We start from the raw sequence: 25,874 nt of genomic DNA, 5'->3' as shown, positions 1-25,874 counted from the left end.
TTGTTACAGGCTTTCTAGCATCAGGAGATGCCCGCTGTGCCCGGGGGGCTGTTAGGGTCACCCTGACACCCCCTCACTGTGGAACTGGTGGATAAGCACTGGTTCCAGAGGACCAAGGGAAGGAAACCCAAGGTGGCTACCTGGTTAGTGGGGTGATGTGGTCTTAGTGTCCGGTAGTTCCAACCAGGATTTCCCAGTTGGTTGATAGTTGCTGCTGAACCAGAAGGTGACATTCAGAACGAGCCCTTAGTTTGTGGGTAAGTCCAAAGACTAAGATCTGAGATTTTTCTTTGATCGTTTCATAGAAACTATGTGAAAATACTGGCCATTCTTTAAGTGCTTAATAGAATTCTTCTGGGAAACCACCTGGGTCTGGAGCTTCCTTGGGGGAGGTGGGGGTTAACCCTTGAATTCAGGTTCATGCACAGTCATGAGGCTCTTTCACCTTGATGGAGGCGGGTAGTCTGTGGATTTCAAGAATTAGTTCCTCTCTTACAAGTTGTCAAATCAGCAGCACAAAGTTGTTTGAATTATTCCCTTGTTACTTTAATATCTGCAGCACCCACAGCGATACCCGTTTCATTCCTGATGCGGGTGACACGCATCTCCCCATCTTGTGCTGCTCGCTGGTTTTACTAGAGGTTTTGGAATTTCATTGAGGTGGTTGCTGTTGTTTTAAGGAAACAGCATCTGTCAGTCCCTCCAGGCTCTAAAGCAAAACGCCTTAGCCTGGGGGATTATAAAGAAAGTTACAGCTCACAGTTCTGGAGGCTGGGAAGCCCGAGATCAAGGTGCCGGCAAATATGGTACCAGGAGCAGGTCCGCCTCTCCCAGAAGGCCCCTCTCTGCTGCCTCCTCCCTAGCAGAAGGACAGCCACACTCCCGTCAGCCTGGTTTACTGGGACACTGGCTCTGGGGAGGGTGGAGCCCTCCAAAGCCCCTCCTCTTACCATGACCACTGGGCAATAAGTTCTAACTTGGGACATTTGGGGGGTCACAACCAGACCACAGCCACCAGCATCTGGTTTCACTGATTTTCTGGATGGTCCCCCTGTTCTCAGTGCCATTGATTTCTGCTCTTGTCTTTACCACTTCCTTCCTTCTCTCTGTATTTTGCACTTTATAGAAAGCCCGTGGCCTTCAGAGGCGCTTTCTGAGATGTGCTGCTATTGTGGGTTTCTTTGTGGAACTTTCTCCCAGGTGGTCCCTGGGCACCTTTGCCCCACCTTCCCTACGTCTCACAGAGGTGATATACTTCCTGTTAACAGGTGGGTTTTCATGGCACATTCTGAGCTCTACCTCCGTGGACGTACCTCTAGCTCCTTTCTCCCATGAAGCTTCCATGACAGTCCTTTTTATTGTTGGCAGCTGTTTTAGTCAACTTATTTATTTATTTATTTTTGCTGCTGTGACCAAAAGACCTGACAAGAATAATTAGAGGAGGAAAAGTTTACCTGACGCTCACAGTTTCACAGGTCTCAGTCCATCAGTGGCCAACTCCATTCCTTAGAGCTGGGTGAGGCAGCCCTTCATGGTGGAATGTGGCAGGGGAAAGCAGCTCAGGACCTCACACGAGGAAGCAGGGCATGGATTCACTGATTAGCTGAAGGGTCTCCACCAATTGCTTCACCTCTACACCTTTTTGCATTGCCTTGCACATGAGCTTTTGGGGACACCTAATATCCAAACCATAACAGCAGCAATTGTCCATTTTCTCTTAATTTTTGAGTCACAGGTATCGTCTAGTTGCACCGACATTGGTGATCAAAGGTTTGTTTCCTTTGAACGGCAGCTAAGGAAAGAAAAGAGGAGAGGGAAGATGCAGCCTCATAGAACTATGTTTTTACAGGAAGTCCACCTCTGCGACTCTTTAAGAAAGAGCTTGTGAAGGATGTGTCTGTGGCTTCCCCAGGAGGAAGAGACCTTGTTTGAGCCTGAACTGAAGTTGCACCTGGACCCTCCAAATTGATGATGCAGTTGAGGATTTCAGAACAACCCTGAAGGTAGATGACAGCATGCAAATTACAAGATTAGTAATCTGAGGTACACAGTTTAAGAACCAGCATCAGGGCACCTTGGTTATGAGTTGGAAAACAGGAATAAAATCAATTTGTTCAACTCCAAGGCAAGTTCCAGTTTACTATACCAAGCAATCCTGCACTAATAGCCCAGAGTCAAAAAACCATCTTGGGATGGTTCTAGAAGCTGTCTGTTATAGGAAGCAGGTAAATAGCGCCAGTTCCCACCTAGGATCCTCAAGAATCAACAATATCTCAGTCACACATATGCTGTGTGAGGGTGATTATAGAAGTTACTGAACAATGGAATGTTACTCAGCATTAAGAGAATAAAATCATGGCATTTTCAGGTAAATGGATGGAGTTGGAGAATATTATGCTAAGTGAAGTTAGTTAATAAAAAAAATGCTGAATGTTTTCTCTGATAAATGGATACTGCTCTATAATGGGATGGTGGGGGGGAGCATGGGGAAGGGAGAGGGCAGGGAGGTAGGAAAGATGGTGGAATGAGATGGACATCATTACCTTAGGTACACATGTGAAGACATGAATAGTGTGGCTCTACTTTGTACAACCAGAGACATGAAAAACTGTGCTCTATATGTATACTGTGAATTGAAATGCATTCTGCTGTCATATATAACAAATTTGCATAAGTAAATAAATGATACAGAGTAAATTGACTTAAAATGTAGATATTTCTAGATGGATGGTGTATTGAAATACTTAAGCCATAAATACCTCAATATTATAAAATAATAGAGACTAAACTGAGTGGAAATCCTGTAGTCTGTATCAGCTGATATTGGAACTAAACTTACTACTTAATAAGTAGTAACCTTTGAAGGTTTCACAAAGGGCTACCATATATCAGGTATATAGTTTTTACTTCTCAGGCATCTAAAATTCTACATTTTTGTAGAATTTTTTGAGTATATTATTGTCCTACTCCAGGGTACATTTTATTTTATACACATTTTTTAATGGTACATTATAGTTGGGCTTATCTTATTTTTTAAAAAAAATGCAAACATTCACTCACAAGATATTTAAGAGGCTAAGTCAATTACATTCTCAATAAATCCACTTAGAACCAATTCCTTCCTAGCCGGAATGGTGGAGCAGCATGAAAACACAAGAGCGCGGGTTTCCACACACTCCTGATTTCCCTTGGACTGACCTTAAGAATTCCTGTGGTTGTGTTGACTGCCTGGGTGAGAATCCGAGTGGAAAGTGAAGGAATCCACCCGAAGGGAGGCCTGAAGTCCAAGAATTGCAGGTGGGCTCCTAAGGAAGGTCAGTCTTTGGCTGAGGAAAGGCTGTTCCTGGTGCTGGTGACCCTGGGAAGTGGGCCTTCTAGGAGAAAAGTCTAATGCACAGGAGGCAGGTGAAGTTCTCCAACTGGCCATCAGGTGGCACCCTTGGCCAGATGACTGAAGTGAGCTAGTCCCCAGATCCCAGTTTGAGGCTGGAGTTTGTTTCTGGTTAGGAGGTACAGGCTGGCAGCCCCAGGCAGGGTCTGCCTAAAGCCACCTTATCAAGTCAGTAGGACTGGGCTCCTGCCACTGCCCAAGAAATAATAATGATAATCTCTAAATCATTTGAAGGGAATGTTCCCTCACCCAAATAAAAACAAAGTAAGGCGCAGAGAAGGCAAAACAGGCCGCAATTTGAGTGCCCTGACAGCCAATGGAAATTGAGCGCAAAGTGTCACCGGCTGAAACTTGAGCCTCCAGCAGAGTTCTGGTTAACTGTCAGGAGGTCACATTTACTGAGGGCCTGTCTGCTTTAAAAGAGAATGAGTGGGGGGCGAAGGGTGAGGCAGGGGAAAATCAGAGAGGCCCTAGGGGTGATGAGCTTTGAACCAAGAGGAGGAAAATTCAAGGCAAGAGAAAAGGCACCCTCCAGCAGGGCTGGCTCTGCAGTGGGAAGGAAGCTGAGCTTCCCTGGGCCTCGGGCCTCACACAGGGCCTCCACTCCACCACACCTCGCTCAACCATCATGGAGTGAATCTAAGTGCTGGTTCTTTTCCCCAGGAGACCCGGCATTCTGGGCTTGTCTCTACCATTGGATAAAAAGGCACTGTCCACACTGAGTGACAGTACCAGGGAGGACCTGGGGAGGCCAAGCAGCTGGGCAGATCAGTGGTTTCCGAGCAGAGGGTCTCTAAGAAGATGACGGGGCCTGAGGTGGGTGAGTCCTGCAGATGAGCCTTGAAGCTGGGAGGGCAGTGGAATTGTGTCTAGGACAGACAGACATCCTGTGCAGCTAGGACAGTGGGCCCTCCGTATGTGAGGTGAATTGATACATTTTTTGACTCTAGTAGACCCAGTGGGCACAGGAGCTACAAGATGAAGATGGTAATTATTCCAACCTGAGAGCCTGAAGTGTGTGGAAGCAGCGAGAGCCTTGGGGGAGGCCTAGTTTTGTCTTGAGCAGCTTTACTGAGGTCTAAATCACATACCATACACGTCACCCAGGTACAGCACCACCTGAGAGCTTTTAGATTCACAGGTACGTGCACCCAGTGGCACGATTGAGAATGTTTTTATTGCTTCAAGAAAGTGCATCTTTTACCTGTCATCCTCCCTGTGTCCCCGTATGCTGGTATCCCAGCACTGAGCAAGCAAATACTTTGTCCCCAGAGATTCCCCTATTCTGGACTTTCATTTCAATCTTCACTCATATAACATATGGTCTTTTATGACTGGCCCCTTTCATTCGGCAAACTGTTGCCAAGGCCTGCCACCCTTGCTGGAGCATGTATCAGTATTCAGTCTTTTTACGTTTAAATGATGTTCCGTGATATGGATACGTACGTGTTCTGCTTATAAATCATCTGCTGACGAACATTTGGATTGTTTCTGCCTTTTGGCTACCATGAATAATGCTATCATAAACATTCAAGAATAAACCTCTATGTGATCATGTGGGTTTAATTCCTCTTGGGTTTAGAGTACCTGGGTCATGTGGTAACTGTTTAATCATTTGGAGAACTGCCAGGACATTTTCCGAAGCAGCTGGTTCATTTCCCATTCCCACCAACAGTGTCTGGGGATCCTAATTTCTCCCTATTCCCATCAACACTTCCTACAACCTTTGTTAATTCTAATTATCCTAAGATGTGTGACGTCGTATCTCATTGGGGGGTTTTGTGTTTTCCTGATTTTTTTTTCATGTGCTCATTTGCCATTTGTATATCTCCTTTGAGAAATGTCTATTCAGATCCTTTGCCCACTGTAAAAATCGGATTGTCTTTTTACTATCAAGTTGCAAGTGTTACGGTCTAGATGCAGGTACCTGCTCAGATGTGATTTGCAAGTATTTTCTTTCATTCTGTTGTCTTTTTACCTTATCGATGGTGTCCTTTGAAACACACAGTGTGACACTTTGATGAACTCCAATTCATCATTTTGCTGTTGTTCATTCTTTTGGTATCATATCTCGGACTCTTTCATCACATCCACCGTCATGAAGGATTTCTTTGTTTTCTAAGAGTTTTGTGCTTTTTGCTGTTGCGTTAATGTAGTTGATCCATTTTGAGTTAATTTTTGTGTGTGGTCTGCTATGCTTTGGATTTCAAGTGTCTTCCAAAGACCGTGTGTGAAAAGCTGAGTCTTCGGGGTAACACTACTGGGTGGTGGCAGAAACTTAAGAAGTAGTGTCCAGTGGGAAGTCCTCATGTCCTTGGTATGTACTCTTGAAGGGGATAGTGGGACCTCAGCCCTCTCCTCAGTCTCTCTCCCTGGCCACAGGGAAGTGTTTTTTTGCTCTGTCACGTGCTTCTGCCACAGTGTACTCTCTGCCTTGCCACAGGACCAAATACAACAAGGTCATCAGATTATGGGTGGATACCTCCAAAGCTGAGAGCCACAATAAATATTTTCTAAGTCACTGCCTCAAGTATTTGTCACAATAATGGAAATCTGATTAACACGTGGTATAAGGATCCAACTTCCCCCCTCTGCATGTGCATATCCAGTTGTCCAAGCACCACTGTGAAAAGACCATTCTTTCCCCCATTGAATGGGGGGAAAGAACCAGATGTCTGAGACTTCCCCTCCTTCCTCATCACCACCATAGGCACCTGCAATGCAGCTCCTCCTCCTAGAAGCAGTTTTCCTCTGCTTTGTTCTTGATAGAAAGTAGGTACTTTTAAAGTTGGTGGGTTCTGAGTGAATGACATACAAGAGTGTGCCCTGTCCAAAGCTGTGAAAGGCTTTCCAGGTCTCATGGTGGCCTGTTAGTATTTTTTGGCATCTTTGTCAAAAACCAGGTGAACACAGATGTACAGGTTTATTTCTGGACTCCGTTCTATTCACTTGATCTATATTTCTATCTTTAACCAATACCCCACTATTTAGATTATCGTTGCTTTGTGACAGCTTTCAAATCAGTTGGTGTGTATCTTTATTCTTTTATTCGGGATTGTTTTTGGTTATTCCTATTCTGGGTTTCTTTAAACTCCATATGGATTTTGGAATCAGCTCCTTAATCTGTACTAGAAAGTTAGTTGGGATTCTGATAGGGATGGTATTGAATCTGCAGACCAGTTTAGAACTATTGCCCTCTCAACAATGATGCTAACATTGGATCCATGCATATGGGATGTTTTTCTATATATTTAGATTTTCTTTCAACAATGTTTTATAGGGTTTAGAGTATAAGTTTTGCATTTTGGGTTAAATTTATTCCTAAGTATTTTATTTATTTATTTATTGGTGCTATTGTGGATGAAATTGTTTCCTTAATTTCATGTTTTTGGATTGTTCATTGCAAATATTTTGAAATCCAACTAATTTTTTGCATATTGACCTTGTATCTTACACCCTTGCCAAACTCACTTATTAGTTCTGAAGTTCAAAGTCGCAAAGTGAAAAGGCACAGGATGGATCAGTGAAGTGCAGCGTGCCTTGGTGTCACTTGAACAGAGAGCCAGGAGAGAGAGAGGGCTGCGGAGGTCAAGCCTGAAGGACAGGTGGGCTCCGATTCAGTCTCAGGAGACTGCTGCATGGAGTTGTTTATAAGCACAGGAATTGTTGGAGATGTTTGATTCTGGAGATTGCATGAAAGGTAAATTGAAAGGACTGAGAACAAGGACACCAATATGGAGGCCGTATCTGCACGGCTCCAGGGATCAGGGGGAGAAAAGGACCCAGTGAATGTTTCTAAATGAATCAATGATGGAATGACTACTGTATGAAATGGGACCAAATAGTAAGTGACATAACAAGCACTGCATGTCACAGATGAGTGATAATAAAGTCTTGAATTAGCAAACAGGCAGGGAGGGGGGAAATAGGGGTAAGTAGAGCAAAGTCAATGTTTGGTTTTGGTTTTTGTTTCTTACTAAGTCAAGTCATTTAAGCTTAAGTAATCAACTGTACACAGGGGTTGAAGGAAAGGAATGATGAATTCAGTTTAGATTTGGCTGATAATGACCAAAAAAAATTAGATTTAAAACAGAGTCCAGGGGCCAGGTGTGGTGGCACACACTTTTATAATCCTAGTAGCTTAGGAGGCTGAGGCAGGAGGATCACAGGTTCAAAGCCAGCCTCAGCAATTAGTGAGGTGCTAAGCAACTCACTGAGACTCGGTCTCTAAATAAAATACAAAATTGGGCTGAGATGTGGCTCAGTGGTCAAGTGCCCCTGAGCTTAATTCCCAGTACCACCCCCCCCCAAAAAATAAATAAATCCAGGCAGCAACCCAGAGCTAGTACAATACAGAGTCAGGACTGGGGTCCTTTTTATCCTGTGGCTGAACATCCTCAACATACTGTCTCATGACACAGACCAACAGAGCTGCTGCAGTACCCACAACACATCTCTATCACAGCAAAGGGATTGCAGGAGGGGGCAAAGGAAGGGCATGTTCTCAGTTGTAAAAGAACTGCTTCCTCCAAGTGTTTTCTTTTATACACTCTCATCATTATTCGATAACATCTACTGGGAAAGGGAGGCTAGGAGTGTCTTTATTCTGGCAACCAAGCAATCAGCTAAAATGTGGAAGATGTATGGCTGAGAAATAAGGTAGAAAAGAAAATGGAATGTAACTTGAATCAGGGGTCAAGAATGATTCTCTAATATCTTTGGTGGATATGAATGCAGAAAGGGGGAGGACAGTTTTAAGGAGGTTTTATGAGCCATATGAATGATACTTTGATTTGAGTACATTTGTTTTGGGTGGCCTATGGGATGTTTGGTGGAGAAAACCAACAGGTATTTGGAAACATGCACAGAGGAATCCTTATTCCTCTCCCTTGGCCATGTGTGGAGACTACCGTTACACACCCACCATGCCTTAAAGGCTCCAGATTGGGCAAAGATAGAAAGTGGAAAAAAAACCACCCAGGGACAAATTTTTTAAAAAAATACTAACAGGCCACTGTTAGACCTGGAGAGCCTTTCACAGCTTTGGACAGGGCACACCCTTGTATGACATTCACTCAGAACCCACCAACATAAAGGCACCTACTTTCTATCAAGAAAAAATCAGAGGAAAACTGCTTCTAGGAGGAGCTGCATTGCAGGTGCCTATGGTGGTGATGAGGAAGGAGGGGAAGTCTTAGACATCTAGCGCTACTGGGAGAAGTATGTACCTTGTTTAAAGTCACAGGACCAGGCATGTCAAAGTCATGACCTGACCCCAGATCAGGGTTGCCAGGCTGAGGGGGGTCGCCACTGCACCTGCCAGTAAGAAGCTGACCTGCTCAAGGTGGCAGGGAATAGCAGTCTCTCCGCGCCTTCCTGAGGCATAGCCAAGGATGCAGATGATTTAATCCATTGTTATGAAAGGGGTTTTACAGTGAGCAATTAAGATGCGGTTAAAGCATTAATCACTAATGAATCATTAACTCTGCCCACTATTGCACAGTTAACAAGCTGAGACCAAATTATTAGAGCCAATCCCCAATTAAGAGGAAGACACTGGCTACAAAACACACGGCGAGCCTCTGGCAGGGTGGGGCGCGTCCCTAGGCTCTGCGGGGCCTGGCCTTTCCCAGGCGGATTAGAACGCACCTAGGGCTGGTGCGGAGCAAACAGGAACCGCGACTTTTGATGATTATCTCACCTGAAAGTCTTTCCCAGTCCACCTCCTGGAGGTCTGGATTCCATTCCTGTAGTAAGAATCTGTTGGTGAAAAGGAGCGCTTGGAATGGAGCCAGATAAACGGGCAGGGCCAGGGTGCAGCAGTTTCCCCAGAAATTGTCAATTCACCGATTCATTTGAGCAAGCGAGGGAGGGACTGGCATTCCCTCCTTCCGCCAGAGGGGTTGGGGACCGGCGGAGATTCTCTCTCCAGTTTGACATTTCCCATCTCCCTAAACATTAAACACACGTTTAAAATGAAGCTAGCGGGGCTGTCCCAGTTCGGTTGCTGATCTCCAACCGACGCCCGCCCCACCGGTTTCTCCGTGCAGGCGCACCGTGCCTCCCACCCAGCCCAGCTGGGATCGCATCGCCCCGCGCCTCCCGGTTCCCAGGTGGCTCAGGTGGGAGCTCAGACACACCGAGCAGAGCCGGGCGGGGAGAGGTGGAAACCGACGAGTGACCAGCAACCCGGACCCGCGCACAGAACCCTAGGACACCGTGCTAGGGGGCCTCGGTAGTTTGGCGGCTGCTCTCCGGACCCCACGGAGCCAAAAATCAACTACCGTGTGAGACGGCGCCTCGGTCCTCGGCGTTTTGACAGGTGGGAAATGGGATGGCGAGCTTCTCCAACCGAAATCGACAGCCACTGAACGCTGCGTGGACACATCGCCCTAGAGTGCAGGAAGAGGCTTCTTCAGAAAGGGAAAAACTCCAAAGTTGGAATGCTCCCACCGGCAAGGGTGGCTGAGGGCCGCGGGGGCTTGAGTGGCCCATTCCACGCGGGCTCGGGCTCTGCGAGTCAGCCCAGCAAGCCCCGCAGCTCCAGCAGCGGCGGCACCCCGCCTGACTCCGCCCTCCTCAGGTTGCGGTCAAATCCAACGTGTAGTAGCCCCGCCCCGTGCTCCGAGAGCCCCGCCCTGGGCCCCACCCAACCTGGGTCCCCCGCAGTTCTGTTTCTCGTGATTGGCAGCCAAAGTGGACTTTGGCTGGGCGGCGGCAAGAGTTGGGAAGGGCGTGTCTCCAAGGCTCTTGGAGCGAGATGGTCCAAATTAAGGCCTCTCTCAATCTGGTCTCCTATGCTTGAAACCGCACTGGAGCTTTCCTCCCTGCACCGTTTACGACCATTCCCAACTGATTCACGCTTCCCTTTGGTGGATACTAATGGCATAACCTGAGCCAAACCTGCAGTATCTTTATGGAAGATTCAAGAACTAGTAGATGTGGATTTTAGAAAAGTGAATGTAGGCTTGCAGAACAGTGAGGGGGTGGGAGAGGTCTTACCCTTGGGATTCCTGAAAGACTTGTATCCGTCCCAAGCCAGAGCTAGCAGTCGGGTTCTAGAAGCCTTGCCACACGTTGGCCAGAACCTCTGCGTATTCAGTGGCCATGATGCTCAGCAGCGGGACCACGGGACCACGAGCTTCAGGGTCACCCAGAGCTTTAATGCCTTTTAGCAAGCGGTTCTCACCTCCAGTCTAAGTAACGGATTCCAGCCCCACTACTGGCCTGACAATGAATCTCCCACCTTAGAACTGCTTGGCCAGACAAGGGAAGAAGGTTATCTAAATCTCCCCCAGAAAAGCACTTACAGCTAGTGCCCACTCTTCAGGATCTCAGTTCCCAATATAGCGTAATAAGTTCTTCTTAGGAATCGAAATAAGGAGAACCCAGGGCCTCGAATTGTTTTTCTATTTATCTTTCCATATGCAGTTTTTCTATTACTTCCCTTCCCTCTTCTATAATTTAGTTACATCTGAGAATGGATGCTCTTCTAAATCATCGCTGTAGCCACATTCCCATTGCAGAGCCAAATCCTTGGGAAATAATCATAAAAACACTAATAGCTAATGACCATTGAAGCCTTGCTATGTTCTAGCACTCTTCCAAGAAGTTTACATCTACTCAGATAAGCCCACAACAACCTTATCTGGAAGACACAATTGACCTCAGAGGCACAGAGAGATTGCCTGGGATAACAGGAAGTGCCAGCCAGTTCATGATCATACTGCATGTTCAGAAGACGTTGCTGAATAAACTCTTCTTATTTCAGAGGGAGAGCAAAAAGATAGAAAAAGAAGGAGAAGAAGATGGGGGGCGGGGAGAAGATGAAGGGAGGAGTAGTGGAGAGGAGACAAAATGGATAATCACATAAATGATCTAAAGAAAGTGATGCTGGGGAGCTGGGGTTGTGGCTCAGTGACAGAGCGCTTGCCTTGAATATGTGAAGCACTGGGTTTGATCCTCAGCACCACATAAAAATAAACAAAATAAAGATATTGTGCGCATGTACAACTAAAATTAAAATCTTTTTAAAAAAAAGTGATGTTCATGGGATGGGCAAAGTCACAGTCACAGGTACCCAGAACTGTGGAAAGGAGGAGGACAGAGCAAATATATTCACCTGGGACCAGTGAAGTTGGGAGTTCTCAGAATAAATCATCAGATCACCCCTATTAAAAGCAGGGATTAAAGGATGAAGTAGAAGGTAGGCCAAACTGAAAGAACTTTACATACTCATGCACAGTGTTCTTTTTTTTTCCTTGCTAAGAACTAATATCACTTGGTCGACCCCATCCATTTCCCCCACACAGATCCTTGTAAAGGAAAAGTGCAGGTATTACTTCCTGCCTCTTGAGGAAATTATTGTATTCAAATTCTTACTGACAAGCCTACTATATACAAGGCAATAGATGAAGGTCCAGTTTACCCATCCCTGGCTATGTAATAGCCTCTCATAACCCGCCAGAACAGGGACTGACTCCTGCTGTGACACTCCCACTATACTGAGCCCCAGGATACTCATCCATCTCCTAACTCGGTTCAGGAACCGGTGAGCAGTACAGAAATATTGTGAAGCCGTGAGAACCTCTATTACCCCATGTATTATTGCCTTATGTCCGGCACTTGGTTGAAGTCTTCACGGGGGATACTTATTCCATCTTTTCACACACACCCCCGCTGAGTTAGTGCCCATATAAATGGCAAAAAGGGGGGCGCCACAGCCTTTTTGCTGAGGACCTACAGGTAGTTGTTGGTTTGCAGCTAAGGCACGGCCACAATGTCCTGGGTGCTCAAACCAGGCGGGAGCAGGACTCCTGCAGCAGGAATCCAAGTTAGCGCAGGCAGTGGCCCAGCTTCGGAGGTTAACCGCGGATATAGCGGCAGCTTGGGTCAGAGTCCTGGCTGCTCTTCGCCCTGAACTCCAAGAGACTGCGGGAACTTCTCAAGACCGCGGGGACTCCGAGATTTCTTCCCTGCCCCTGAGTCTGGTGCCAAAGAATTAAGAATACTGCTCCCTACGCTCTCTGAGGTAGAGCCCACCGAGCAGCGGCACAGAGCCTCCAGGACACTCTCCACTCTCGGAGCGCAGCAATCAATCCCACTCGCGGTTAACAACTCCGGGTTGGGCGGTGTTGGGCAGACCAGAGAGGCGTGGGGCTCAAAAAGAGTCTCTCTACTTCAGTCCTCGGAGAATTAATTTCATTAACTCTTGGTGGCAAGGATGGCACCAGCCCTGAGATCAGCACAGTGATCTGAGAACGGCCTTCCCCGCGACGCAGACCGGAAAGGGGGCGGGGAAGGGCAGGGAGACCTCTGGAGCTACAGGACGCTCAGATTTCGCCCCGGAAGGTGTGGTGGGCGCTGCTTATTGGGTTGGAAGTAGCACCCCGCGATCAGCTATTGGACTAGGGAGGAACTGGGGACACGTAGCATCAGAGTCTTAGGCCCCTACACCTGCAACCCACCGCACGCACGCACGCGTGCACGCACCGGGGAAGAGCGTCTCTGGTCGAGAGCCGCAGCACACAGGATGGCGACGATTCTGCGTTGTAGTAAAGTATGCCCAAATTTGCACCGAAGGAACCCCGAGCTCCAGCGCACTCCTCTGCGTTCTCTGACCCACCTAGTCCATCACCGTTCACTCCTCAGGTAGCCCCAAATTCACTCCCCCTGTCTCAGCGCGTTCAATCAGAATCAAGTCCAAACAAGCAAATCTTTAATTCTCTTTCCAAACACCTTGAAACTACTCATACAGTTTCTCAAACTATATTTTTCTGACTTATTCCTTCCCCTTCCGGAAACCAAGGTTAGAAGCAGTGGATCCTTGAATATCGAGGATCTGGCGCTGGCAGGGAAAAGAGCAGGGTGCCCAGCGGAGCCACCCTCCAGCATCAGAACCTGGGGACGGAGGTTGTTAATGGAAGTGCCCAGAGGGCCACCTCCGGCCTGACGGCTGGTCCTTCCCTATGAGTCGGGAGCAGGCGCGCGACCCTAACCCACGCCCGGCAGGCGGCTTGCAGGAGGGACGGGGAAAGAGTGGCCCAGTGAGGGGTCCAGGAGAGAAAGGGTTCGGGACCGTGCACTCGGTTCGCAGTCAACACGCAGCAGGCTCCTCAGTCCCCCTTAGAGGGTCTGCCACGGCTTCCCGATGGCCTGGATGTGCTCCTTGGCTTTCAGACGCAGCGCAGCAATGCTGCTGTTGCGCGGGTCCGCCTCGTCTAGCGGAAACTTGTCCCCGAAGCCGGGCCCGCATGGGTAGGCGGGCGGCGGCGGCGGCCCGAGCGGCTGCAGGCCGGGACCCAGCGGCGGGGAGTTCAGGAAGGGCGGCGGCGGCGGTGGAGTGTAGCTGGCGGGCAAGCTCTGGGCCGGCGGCCCGAAGCCGGGCAAGCTCTGCAGCGCTGTGGCGCCCCCTCCGGGCAGCGGCGGCCCGAGCCACGACTCCAGTGGCAGGGCGCCCCCTGGTGGCCCGCCGCCGCTGCCCGGGCCGGCCCCGAGGGGCGCCAGACCTGCCGAGGGCGGGGAGCGGCTGAAAGAGAGGAGGGGCGAGTCCTGCAGCTTCATGGAGGACACTTCCAGCTTCTCCTGCCGTCGCCACTTGGCCCGTCGGTTCTGGAACCACACCTGCAAGAGAAAGCACAGCGGACGTCGAGGTCGTAGGCTGCAACTCATGCCCGACTCCCGCGCCAAAGGCAAACTGGCTAGTTTGACCCCCCAGCTCCAAACAAAATTAGTACTGACTATTTTGCATCTGCGGAGAGGGCCTTGGGCCTTCTTTTCTTTCATCCCCTACGACTCCCTTCATCCCCACCTTTCCTTCCATCCAATGTCTTTATTTTCTTTTTTATTGTTTTTTTTTCCTTTTTGCCTCTTCCCTGCGGTGAATCTCTTTGTCCCATCTTAGTCCTCTGAGGCATCCACACCCTTCCCCTGTTGACCGCACCCATAGCTCTGATTGTGACTACATCTGATTCTAATTCCTGACATGGAGCAGATGCTCAGAAAGAAAAAAAAAAAAGAGTTTCACTTTGCTCTGGACCATAGGCCCTTGAAACCAGATCTCTGTGACCTGCTGGATGGCAGCTCCTCTTGACACTTGAGTTAAGATTTTGCTTTTTCCCAGTATGATATAATTCTCAATTGCTATGTGTTTGACTCATACCTTGTTATATCTGCCTTTTTGTCTCTATTATAAACGTGGGTACACATAAATACTGGCAACATCAGAGTTGAATACAGCTATTTCCATGGATTATTAGTTATCATATAGATAGAAGCAAATGGGCTTATTTTACCATATGCACATTTCAATTATTGCTTTAATAAGGTTTTCATTTTATTTCATTGATAGTTGTTTAGTGTTTCTGAAGTTTCTTATGGATTACTTTCACAGGTTACAATGTTCACATTTATTGTATCTACTTTTACTTTCTGGTTGACATTATCCTAAGATATTAGCTCAGTAAGTACTCAAGGGGTTGTTTTTTTTTTTCCTTCTTGCTGTTCATATAGTCCTGGCCAAGCTTTCACTGGTTTCTTGCAGTGAATCCTCCACTACTAACAAAAGCACCAGAATGGAATGTAATTAACGTTTCACCACCAAGTTCCACTCTCGAAAACAGAACAGAGAGAATTGGTTTAGTTTAGGGGAGAATACGGAAGAACTTTGGCCAAACAGATGGCTTCAGTATTGTGCTTATGAAGGGAACGGAGCAAATAGATGCAACTAGAAGGGGGAAAGCAGATTTATGTTGGACAGGAAGGTGAGGGCAACCTAGGAGAGCTAAGAAAACAATAGTCCAGCACTGAGTAGGGCAAGGCTGGAATTTGGGAGAAAAGAGGAAAGAAGAAAAATGTAAGCATCCCTGTCCCCTTCCTATAAAGATTTATCTGCATACCCAAGGCCCTGAACCACCAGGAAATATTAGATGTTTGGCTACATTAGAGAAAAGAGAAACAGGCTGGGGTGGGGGTTCCCTTCCCACTACCACTTGGGCTTCCCTTATTGCCAGAAACTGCAGCTCTAGCTCTCTGATACAGTATCCAAGTTCATATAGCTGAAGCCTGGGAGAGTTGGCTATCCTACTGCTCTCCTAATGCCTCCAATGCCAAATACACCACACGCAAATATTAAGAACCGCTATATGCTGTGCTGGCCCTATAGTCACAGAGAAGTCACGCTGTTTTCAAGATTCTCACAACTCAGAGAAGCCAAAACCCCTGAACAAGTAAAGTGGGACAACCAGAAAAAAGGTGGGGTCAGGTGCAAAGAGTAGTGCAAAGGTGGGCTTCAAGCTGCCTTACCTGCATGATGTAGGGCACTGAAAGCCGGGGCCTCTCCTCTTTCTTCATCTTTGGCTTGTATTCTCCCCCTCCCTACCAAACCCTCCCTCTAATGGAAAGCAGGTGCTAAAATTTCCATCCCTTCAATGAAATGATTGCCGCTTTACTGCCCCAAATTAGGAGAAATTGAACTGTCCTTGCTAGTTAATCCTGAGTCACATTAGTGAACCTTTTAAAAACAACGACTTTTTACTCATTACTTTAAACCCCTAACCTAAGCAAAAGAGAGACAAAAGGCAAGAGCTTGTTCCCTTTTACTTCTAAAACACAGCTAAAAAAGCACCAGACACCTGAGTATCCTTACTTCCTGGAAATCTAATTTCATAGACACACACAAGAATCCCATCTCAGTTCCACTGCCTTTCAGATGCACTGAAATTTGTTCCCAGTGTCTCTCTTTCAGGCCTCTCTAAACTCTCCCAATTTGGAACTCCTCCCAGATTTTTCACAGATGACTAGCAAATATTTAAGGCTTTCAAATATTTTAATGATCAGGGATTAAAGATAATTCAGCTTTAATTAAAGCGAAAACCCCTTTACAATAAAAAGAAAAGGCCTCTGCAGCGCTAAATTTCGGTTGGACGTGCACCAGAGAAGGAAAAGTCACTTTCTAAAATCCACTTTCTTAAGTTTCAACTGCGGTCCGGCGCAAGGAGACAGTGTTTTCCTTTTCATCAAGATGTGCGCTGCAAGGGTGGTATTTGGGATCTCAATCCAGTGACTCTGTGCTCTCTGCCTACATTCCCTTTCCGCGCAGCATCGTCTCCCCAACCCCATCCCGGCTTTTATCTCAAAAGTCATTCTCAATTCCTCCTTTTAGTTTAGAAGAGGGAGATCCACCCCAAAAGGGGGATCGTCCTATAAACTCGGACATTCTGCCAGAAGACGGGTGCGTGGGGGAACCTCTGGGCTTGCCAAAGAAACACGATAATAAATGCGTGGATGCCCGGGAACCCAGAGAAGCACTGGCTGCAGTTTAGGCCTGGGCCCTCTCGGATCCCAATCCCTTAATTCGGGCGTTTTACCTGGACCCGGACCTCGGGTAGGTTGACCTTGCCCGCCAGCTCCTCCCGGCTGTACACGTCAGGGTAGTGGGACTTTTCGAAGGCGCGCTCCAGCTCGTGCAGCTGGTACGTGGTGAAAGTCGTGCGGTTCCGCCGGTGCTTCTTTTTGGGTTGCTCCTCCTCCGACAGCTTCGCATCGCCAGCGGCTGGCCCGACAGGCAACCCTGGACTCGGCCGTGCCTCCCCCGGCTCCTTGGAACAGTAGGGGCGAGAGGCTGGGGCGACGAGGCCCCTGAGGGTCAGAGACACTGCGGGAGCATCCCTGGGCCTACCATGCCTCCTCGTAGTGTCTGGCCAGCCCAGCTACCGCGAAGAGTTGGCCTCGAGAGGTCGTGGGTGGGTGGAAACTGCAAGGGGTTCCTAAGCATCCTCTGGACGCAAGTTGGAAGCTCCCGTCGTGGACAGTACCCCCACCCCCGTGCCCAGTCGCCTCAATAAAAGTTAACGAAGGGACGCTCTCCTCTTGCAGAGCGCCTCAAGGGCGCCGCAGCAGCCTGCAGTTGACACTCACCTTCGTACTCGGGGACCGGCGCGGGTGCTGGCGGCGGGGAGGGCTCCGCGCCTCCCCCAGGCGCCTTGGGACAGGCGGGCCGCGCGCCCAGCCTTCGCTCCCGCTCCTTCGCTACCCGGGCGCCCCGTTCCGCCGGAAAGGTACCGAGGATCCCGTCATCCTTGGTAAAGCCCAGGATGGCCTCGATGCTGTGCAACCGCGAGGTGCTCCCGCCTGGACTGCGGAGCAGGTGACCCGCGAGCGAAAAGCTCCCGTTGGCCATGGCGGGCGCGCAGCCCGGCAGGTGCATGGGGAGCGCCTGGAGGAAGGCTGGCCGCTTTGGAGATAGAAGAGGTTCCAAGCGGACTCTTTCCAACTGTACAGGTCAGGGGAGTGGGACTTCTGGAACGCGCGCAACCGCACGGGTTCTACCCACGGTCAAGCTCGGCTTGCAACCCCGCCCAGGCCGCCTGCGCTAGAGGTGGGCGAGCGCTCGACCCTCCGCCGCCCGAGTCGCTGCAGAAGTTGGAAGTTCGGCGGCGGAGCAACTGGGGCTCCGGAAGCTAAAGCTGGGAGCGGGCTAGTCCGGGGCTCCTCCTCTCACGCCCGGACCGGGCCCCTTCTCAGCCCCTCCCCCCTCAGAGGGGCGGGTCCTTCTCCTGCCCAGCCTCGGGGTCCTAGCCCTGCCACTCCAAGGCCAGCACTAGGAACGTCCCCTCGACTCTCCTCCACCTCTTGATCATCCTTTTTCAAATACCACCAACACTCTCTGGGGTGTAGAGGTGGGATGTTTGACGGGCCTGGGGGCTCCTGTCGGCTAGCCTGATTTCCCCTGCTTCCCTGCCCCAGTCCTGCCTCAAAGGCGCTGACCTCCTTGGGTCCCCCTCTTCCGCTCGCTTGCTTTCATCTCCCCACTGCGGCTCACTTCGCCTGTAGGGCTGCACACCCAGGCTTGGCGACCGGGCGCCCCTAGAAAGAGCCCAGATCCCAGCCGAAGGCTTTGCAGCTCTGAGGGGTAGGGAGGTCAGCGCACACTCCCAGTTTGAATCATCTCGCGTCCTGTTTTGTAACCCCACCCGCACTCCTCTTTCAGCCCAGTGGTCCCAAGTCCCAGACATCGGGTTTCTTTAGTCTTTGTCTGCTTTAACTACCCCCTAAGACGTGCGCGAGGGCAGCCTCTCTCACTCTCTTGCCCGCTAAAGCAGCGGGTGGGGCCATCTGCAGGTCCGGTGACCTCAAGAGCTGGGAGGCCGAGAGAGCCACAAGCTGCTGAGCTGATGTCCGGCAGCACACCCGCAAGGAGTTCCTCGCTATCTCTGCCCTGGGGGAAGGACAGGGCCCTTTACTGACAGGCACCTTCCTTCTAGCTCCCAACACTTCTCCAGGCCAAGGGGAAGACCCAGAGCTGAAGGGGAAGAATCTTGGCCCACAGAGACAGCCCGCGCTTCCCTGAGGTTTACCGGCATAATCCGCTTGCGTTTCTTCCCCCTATGGGGCCCCTTGACCCAGAGCTACTCAAAGGCTAAGCAGAAGGATGATTTGTGAGGGCGAGTGTGTTTTCACGTCCCGCGGTGCTGATGGACAATGGCACTGGGAACATTGCAACCTTCCAAGTGGAGCAGGAGCCCAGCCTTCCTGGACTATTAACTGGGAGCACGAATTAAAATACTCCCCCCAAAGCTAAAGATCTAGGGAACCACATTCCTCAATTATTTTGGTAGGTCCTCTGGATCTCCATCTCAGCGGTCTCTTCCCTACCCCCCTTTCCTTTCTTCCTGCTTGCATCCAGACACTCCTTTGTTGCGTTGGTTCTGCTGGCCCAGTACTGCCCTTGGCGAGGTCGTGGGCCTTGTAGGTCGTGGGCAGTACCCCTGGCCTTGAGGAGTTTATAGCGTCCAGTCTGAGACAAGGCAAAGGAGAAAACATCCGCCCTCGGAGATTGGCGTTAGAAGACCATTTGCGAAGGAAAACTGAATACCTTAAGGATTGTTAAATGATCACTTCTCCCTGATAGGCATATGGGGAGGGGATCATTAATAGCTGTATTTTAAATAAAATTACAAAAAAGGTAATTTAAAATAGCAAGCACGCTTGCATTTGCAGTGGATTGAAATTATTTTCTGTTTTAAGAAAAAAGCTAAATGAAAATTAATAGCACTTCATGTTTTATAGTTTTAGTTTTAAGAAGACTTTACATTTTTCCATATCATCTGATCCTCACAATGCTGTAAAATGGTCCCCACTTTACAGACAAGGAAACTGAGGATCAAAGTGAGACAGCCATGAAGTGGAGGGGTCAGGACCAGAGTTCAGGCCAACTGACTCCTTGTCTTGGATTTTCTGGCTGCAGCACCTTGGTAATTATTATTTAGAGGGTTTTTTAGTTTTATTTTATTTATTTATTTTAAGAAAGCACATCTTTGCTGCAATCTGCAATTCTTCCCTGAAGAGTCCCTGGATTATGCATCTAAGAGGTTGAAGTGGACACATTGCCAGCACTTGGAAGAAATAAAGTCAGAATCCATTGAGAATGGCCATGGGCATCAATGTCCAGAGAGACTTACAAACCCACAGCAGGTTCCACTGTACACCAGGTGAAACATATCTCCAGCCCCTCATCAGCCATCTAGGCAGTTCAAGTTGCTGCCCAAGACATTGCCCCTTCTTAGGTGCCAGTTACATAGACCAAGTGGTCCAGGGACTGAATTGACCGGAGGGCAGATGTAGATACCATTAATCAGTGTTTGTTGCTTCCCTTCTGAGAATGCTTTTTATATAAACTTCCTCAATATTTAATTGATCTTTATAATCACTGCCAAATGAAGATTGGCAGCCATTTCTTAAGCTCCTGTCCACACAGTGTTAAGGGGTTTATGGCCTTGTTTTCCAAAGTTAATACCTTCTAGAACTGCCCAGCTCTTCCTAATAGGTCCAGGTGAGGTGAGCTTTTATTTACTATTTATTTCGAAGTCTCAGGAGAAAAGCAGAAAGACTTCAACAGCCGCTGGTGAGGGCCTGCAGGGCCGGGCTGAGCTGGACAGGGGAGCTCCATGCCTTTGTGTGGGACATAAAGAGCCAGTCAATACCATTGTGGGCGCGGTGGAGGGTACTCCAAGCAATCAGCCGGGGGTCATTGTTAGGGGCTAATCTACATGTGTATTTCCCAAGAATTCGATTAGGGAAGATGAATGGACTCCGCCATGTCCCTAATTCTTCTAGCTCAAAGCTGCATTTTTCCAGCAGTTATGCTAGTTCATAATCAGCCCTGCTTCAGGGAAAGTAGGGAGCCTGGCTTCTGAACTCCACCTCTGTTTAATTCATTAATTCATTAGATGGATCAAAGGAAGCTCCCTCCTCCCAGCCCCCACCTGCGGCTGACCTTAGACACAGATAGAGCCCCATTAAACTTGGCATGGTTCAGGCACACATTTTCAGAAGTGTGGAAGTTCTAGTATAAAGTGGCTCTGTTTTCTTGGCTGTGTGCAGGGATGCCGATTTCTGCACTTACAGTAGATGCACTGTTTTACCTGCCACATTCTTTAAGAGAGATGGACCTCTACAGAGTCCCCAGACTTGGAGAAGGAAGAGGGGATGTCTATGAATCAATGCCACTTGGCTACACGATGTAGTTTTGCTTCTCAGTGCTTTTTGATGTTTGGGTGAAAAATGTCTATTTCAGGGTCTATGGGACATCCCTTCACAGAGTGCACAAAACCAACTTGATCATCCCATGGGGATTATCCTTTGAGTAGTATTTTAATCCTGGAACATCCCTACCTGTGGCATTCCACGCTTGGGGACCACCTCCTTCCACTGCTGATACGTGTTCAGGGAAGGCAACTTAAGTTTAGTTTTAGAAAAACCCAACTTATATATAATTAAGTGCACACACAAATCCCTGCACTGAAGTTCCACAAAATTCAATTAAAAAGTTAAATACATACATAGTTTATTTACTGAACTCTATCTATGCTAGCAAGTATATGCCACACTCTTTTGAGTAATTTACATGGATTATCTAATTTAGTCTTTACAATATCCCTATGAGGCAGACACTACTGTTACCCACCTTACAGTTAAAGAAACATCGTTACCCACTTTACAGTTAAGGAAACAGGCAAGTCACACAGCTGACTTCACCTGGAGGCAGGATTTGAACCCAGGTGTTTTGTTCAGTTATACAACTTTCTAGCCACTATGTGTACCACCTTGCAATGGTGTGTGTGTGTGTGTGTGTGTGTGTGTGTGTGTGTGTGTACCTGTTAATTCTCCTGTGGTTATAAGAGAACCAGTGAATAAAATAAGAAATTTGGGAGTTCAAGAAAATGGGAAAAATATAGTTCAAAGTCAAGAGGGAGTGAGGAAGGTAGGAAGTGTCATCTATAATTTATTTTCAGTTGAAATGATGGCAGACCTGCTAAAAAACAAGTTACCATTCAACTTTCCAAGGCTGTCTCATGAAGTTTGGGGAACTCTCTCTGTTCCCAGAGTTCCAAATTACTCTCAGTGATTTCTGGTAATATAGATTTAAGCATTTGAAGTATATTTTGAAGTATTTGCCTTTGAGGTTGTGATTTCTCCTCCACATAAGGTGAATGTCCCTTATCCAAAAAATGCTTGAAACAAGAAATGTTTTAGATTTGGGTGTTTTCTCAATTTTAGAATATTTGCATATGCATACTGAGTTATCTTCAGGATGGTTCCCCAAATCTAAACACGAAATTCAATTATACTTCATATATACTTTATACACAGTCCTAGATAACTTCATACAATTCTTTTAGGTCTCCTGTCTTTTGACTGCAACTTGTCATGTGAGGTCAGGTGTGGAACTTTCTGCTTGTGGCATCACATTGACATGCAAAAAGTTTCAGAGTTTGGAGCACTTCAGATTTTTAAATTAGGGATGCTTAACCTGAATTATATATTGGACATCGTGGGTATAATACGCAAGTTGCTGGCAAAGTTGGAAAAAACTCTGAAGCTAATCTTTCTCTTTAATATTAACAACTTGAATCCAGAGATGAAGACAGTATGCTTGTTCATCTCTCACTGCCAGGTCCTCCTAATTGATGAACTGTTTTCCTACTTGAAGCACCAGAGAAGGTATATCAGAAAAACATTCTGAGAGGTGTTTATCAGAAACTTCATTTTTAATCTGTGGATAACTAATAATGAATACTCTTGGCCACTTTTGTAAGAATAAGACTTTGGCACAGATGATAAACATCACACACCTCATATACACCAGTTTACTACTCAACAGTAAATGTTAATTATTTATATATTGTTATTGTTAGGAGTAAGAACCCCATCGCATAGTTGTGGCACATATACCGTCAGAGAATGAAAAGAGGCATTTGTGGCTAGTGGGGTGCCCTCCCTGGTCTTATGGCAGCAAACATTTCATCTGGTCAGAGGTGGAAACAGGGCAGTTAGGAGCTGATGTGTTTCCCAGAGGTAACTGTCCTTGTACATCAGAACGGGGACCACAGCTCTTTACAGAACATCCAGCAAAAAGCAGAAGTCCATCCTCCTTTGCCATGCCCATGGCTTCCCAGTTAGGTTATTTTCAGAAACAGGATCCCTTAAAACTAGTTCCCTGCTGAGCATGGTGGTGGCTTATGCTTTATAATCCATCCACTCAGGAGGCTGAGGCAGGGTGATCACAAGTTCAAGGCCAGCCTCAGCAATTTAGTGAGACCTTGTCTCAAAATGAAAAATAAAAACAAAGGCCAGAGATGTAGCTTAGTGGCCGAGTGCTTGACTAGCACGTGCAAAGACCTGGGTTGCATCCCCAGCACCACAAATAAAACAACCACCACAACAAAAAGAACACAAAAAACTAGGGCTGGGGGCGCTGGGGTTGTGGCTCAGAGGAAAAGCACTCACCTAGCATGTGTGAGGCACTGAGTTCGATCCCCAGCACCACATAAAAATGAAATAAAGCTATTGTGTCCACCTATAACTAAAGAATATTAAAAAAAACCCCACTAGGGCTGGGTTTGTGGCTCAGTGGTAGTGTGCTCGCCTGACACACGTGAGGCACTGGGTTCCATCCTCAGTACCACATAAAAACAAAATAAAAATATTGTGTATCCATCTACAACTAAAAAATAAAATATTAAAAAAATCACAAAAAACTAGTTTCCCATTAGTTTTCTGTTGTCTCAGAGCCTCCCATGTGGTAGACCCATAAGGGGATCTTTGATGATTCTCTTGTTCTATCCTCTCATGTCTACCTCCTACCTTTCCTTTTACTCGTGGGTCCAGGGAAATTAAGGATTTGCCAACATGAGAACATCTGTGGTGGAGCTTGGACTAGAGCCCTGTGTCAGCCCTCCCTGGCTCTCCAGGAGGCCATTGGGCTTCCCACCTGCTTGCTGAGCTCTCAGGTTCTCCCACTCAGGTCCCATGCTTGTGTAGGCCAGTCTGTGTGCAAGCACAATGAAGTTATTCTTCACCCCACACCCCCCGTCATTTACCAACCCAACTGTTTGGGGTCCCCAGATTGCTTTTATAACTGATGCAAGTCCAAGGAACCTCTATGCAATTTTTAAAAAGCCCCCTGACAATATATTTACTCCTTCCTGTCCATGGGTGTGTTTAAACCAGATCCCTGGTTTGTGAGAGCACATGGGTAGCATCTTGTCCCAGATCTAAATTCAGTGATTCACATTAGGAGCTTGACACTAGCCATAGTAGGAGTGTTTGTATCACAGAAATTGGCAAACACTAAAAACCAGTATGTCTCCCAGTTAATGCTTTTAAAACAGGTTGATATCATATCGCTGCTCCTATCTCCCCAAAGAGTGAAGGAATCAGGAAGTGTTTATTAATAATATTATTAAAACAAAACAAAACATGATCTATTGAGCCAAAGAATGTTCATCTTTTTGTTTAAAAATGACAATTTGCATCACCATCTCAGAGTACATAAATAAAAGAGGGCAATTGGATTTCGCTCCCCCCCACCTCCAAAATGGACTTTTTTAACTTGTTAGGAGCAAAGCTATATTAAGATAATGCCTCTTTACTTGTTTTCTAATTAAACTAATTGAATTCAGAGTGTCTAGGGAGAAGCACTAGAGACATTTATCTCAAGGGGATGATAGTCTTGAAGCTCATCAATCCTCTTAGAGTGCTAAGAAGGTAAATCAGAGGACGCCATTTGCAGCAGCCTCGACAAGCCCCCACCCCTGGGGCTGGGGCTGCAGCTCCTGGGGCCTCTTCTTTCTGCAACAAGAGTTCCTGGGAGCCAGCTCACAAGCACTTACTGATCGTGGACACGCAAAGTTAACACACACATTCTTTATCCCCTCCTCCCAATGGCGGTGGGCTTCTAAAAACAGGAGTTTAACAGATTCGACTTTGTAAGTTTTCATATTGGAGAGCGAGAGTTTCTGCTTTCAATTCTTTTCAATGTATACCAGAAGTGAGATTGCTAGATCATGTGGTCTTTCTCTTCAATTTTTTGAGGAACTGCCCTATCATTTTCCACAGGAGCTGCACCAGTTTACATTCCTATCAGCAAATATGTGCAAGGGTTCCAATTTCTCCCCCTCCTTGATAATGCTTTTTCTTTTCTTAAAAAAAAAAAAAAAGTCTTCCTAATAGGTGTAAAATGGTGATCTTATTAGGATTTTGCTTTGCATTTTCCTAATGATTAGTGACATTGAACACTTTTTATATATCTATTGGCTATTTGTATGCCTTCTTAGGGAAAAAAATATCTCTTTGGGTTCTTGGCTTATTTTTTAAAAATCAGGTTATAAGTTTGTTTATTTTAACTATTGACCTATATGCATCCTGGTACATTTTGGTTGTTGATACCTTTATCTGATATATGATTTGCAAATATTTTCTTCCACTCGGTAGGTTGCCTTTTAATTTTGTTAAATGTTTCCTTTGCTGTGAAGATATAGGCCCAGTGTTTATTTTTGCTTTCATCACCTGTGCTTTTTGGTGTTGTGCCCAGAAATTCATATCTAAGAACAACATCAAGAAGCTTTTCCCTATGTTTTCTTCTCAGAGTTTTAGTTCCAGGTCTTAAGTCTTTAGCCCATTTCTAATTGATTTTTTTTGTATGTGGTGTAAGATAATGGTCCAATTTCATCCCTTTGCATGTGGATATCCAGTTTCCCATCACCATTTATTAAAGAAGCTATCCTTTCCCTGTTGAGCAGTCATGATATCCTTAGAGAGAGAGAGAGAGGTAGTTGGCCATATATGTGTGGGTACATTTCAGGGCTCTCTATTTTGCTCCATGGCTTGTCTCTTTGTGCCAGTACTATAGTGTTTTGATAACTATAACTTTGTAGTATAGTTTGAAATTAGGAAGTGTGATTTCTCCAGCTTTGTTCTTTTTGAAGATTGCTTTGACTATTTTGTTCCAGATAAATTTTAGGATTGTTTTTCCACTTTCTGTAAAAAAAAAAAAAAAAAAAAAAAAAATTGATAGGGATTACATTGTATCTGTACATCACTTTGAGTGTGGTGTGAACATTTTAATAATATTAATCCTTCTGATCCAAGAACTCAGGATATCTTTCCATTTATTTGTGTCTTCTTCGGTTTCTTTCACCAG

At 47.0% G+C, this 25,874-nt stretch overlaps 1 protein-coding gene across 1 annotated transcript; it reads right to left on the bottom strand.

Moving 5' to 3' along the window:
• Window positions 1-13,092: 13,092 nt before the first annotated feature.
• On the bottom strand, window positions 13,093-19,276 carry Rax (retina and anterior neural fold homeobox). The gene is made up of 3 exons (XM_078029938.1): window positions 17,309-19,276; window positions 16,759-17,012; window positions 13,093-14,014 (listed from the first exon to the last, which is right to left on the bottom strand). Exons 1-3 carry the CDS (start codon window positions 17,595-17,597, stop codon window positions 13,517-13,519), a joined length of 1,041 nt encoding a protein of 346 aa, XP_077886064.1. The 5' UTR covers window positions 17,598-19,276; the 3' UTR covers window positions 13,093-13,516.
• Between the last annotated feature and the right edge of the window lie 6,598 nt (window positions 19,277-25,874).

This window comes from Ictidomys tridecemlineatus, chromosome 13, assembly GCF_052094955.1.
Source record: "Ictidomys tridecemlineatus isolate mIctTri1 chromosome 13, mIctTri1.hap1, whole genome shotgun sequence".
Lineage (NCBI taxonomy): Eukaryota > Metazoa > Chordata > Mammalia > Rodentia > Sciuridae > Ictidomys > Ictidomys tridecemlineatus.
This window is presented reverse-complemented; position numbering and strand designations above follow the sequence as displayed.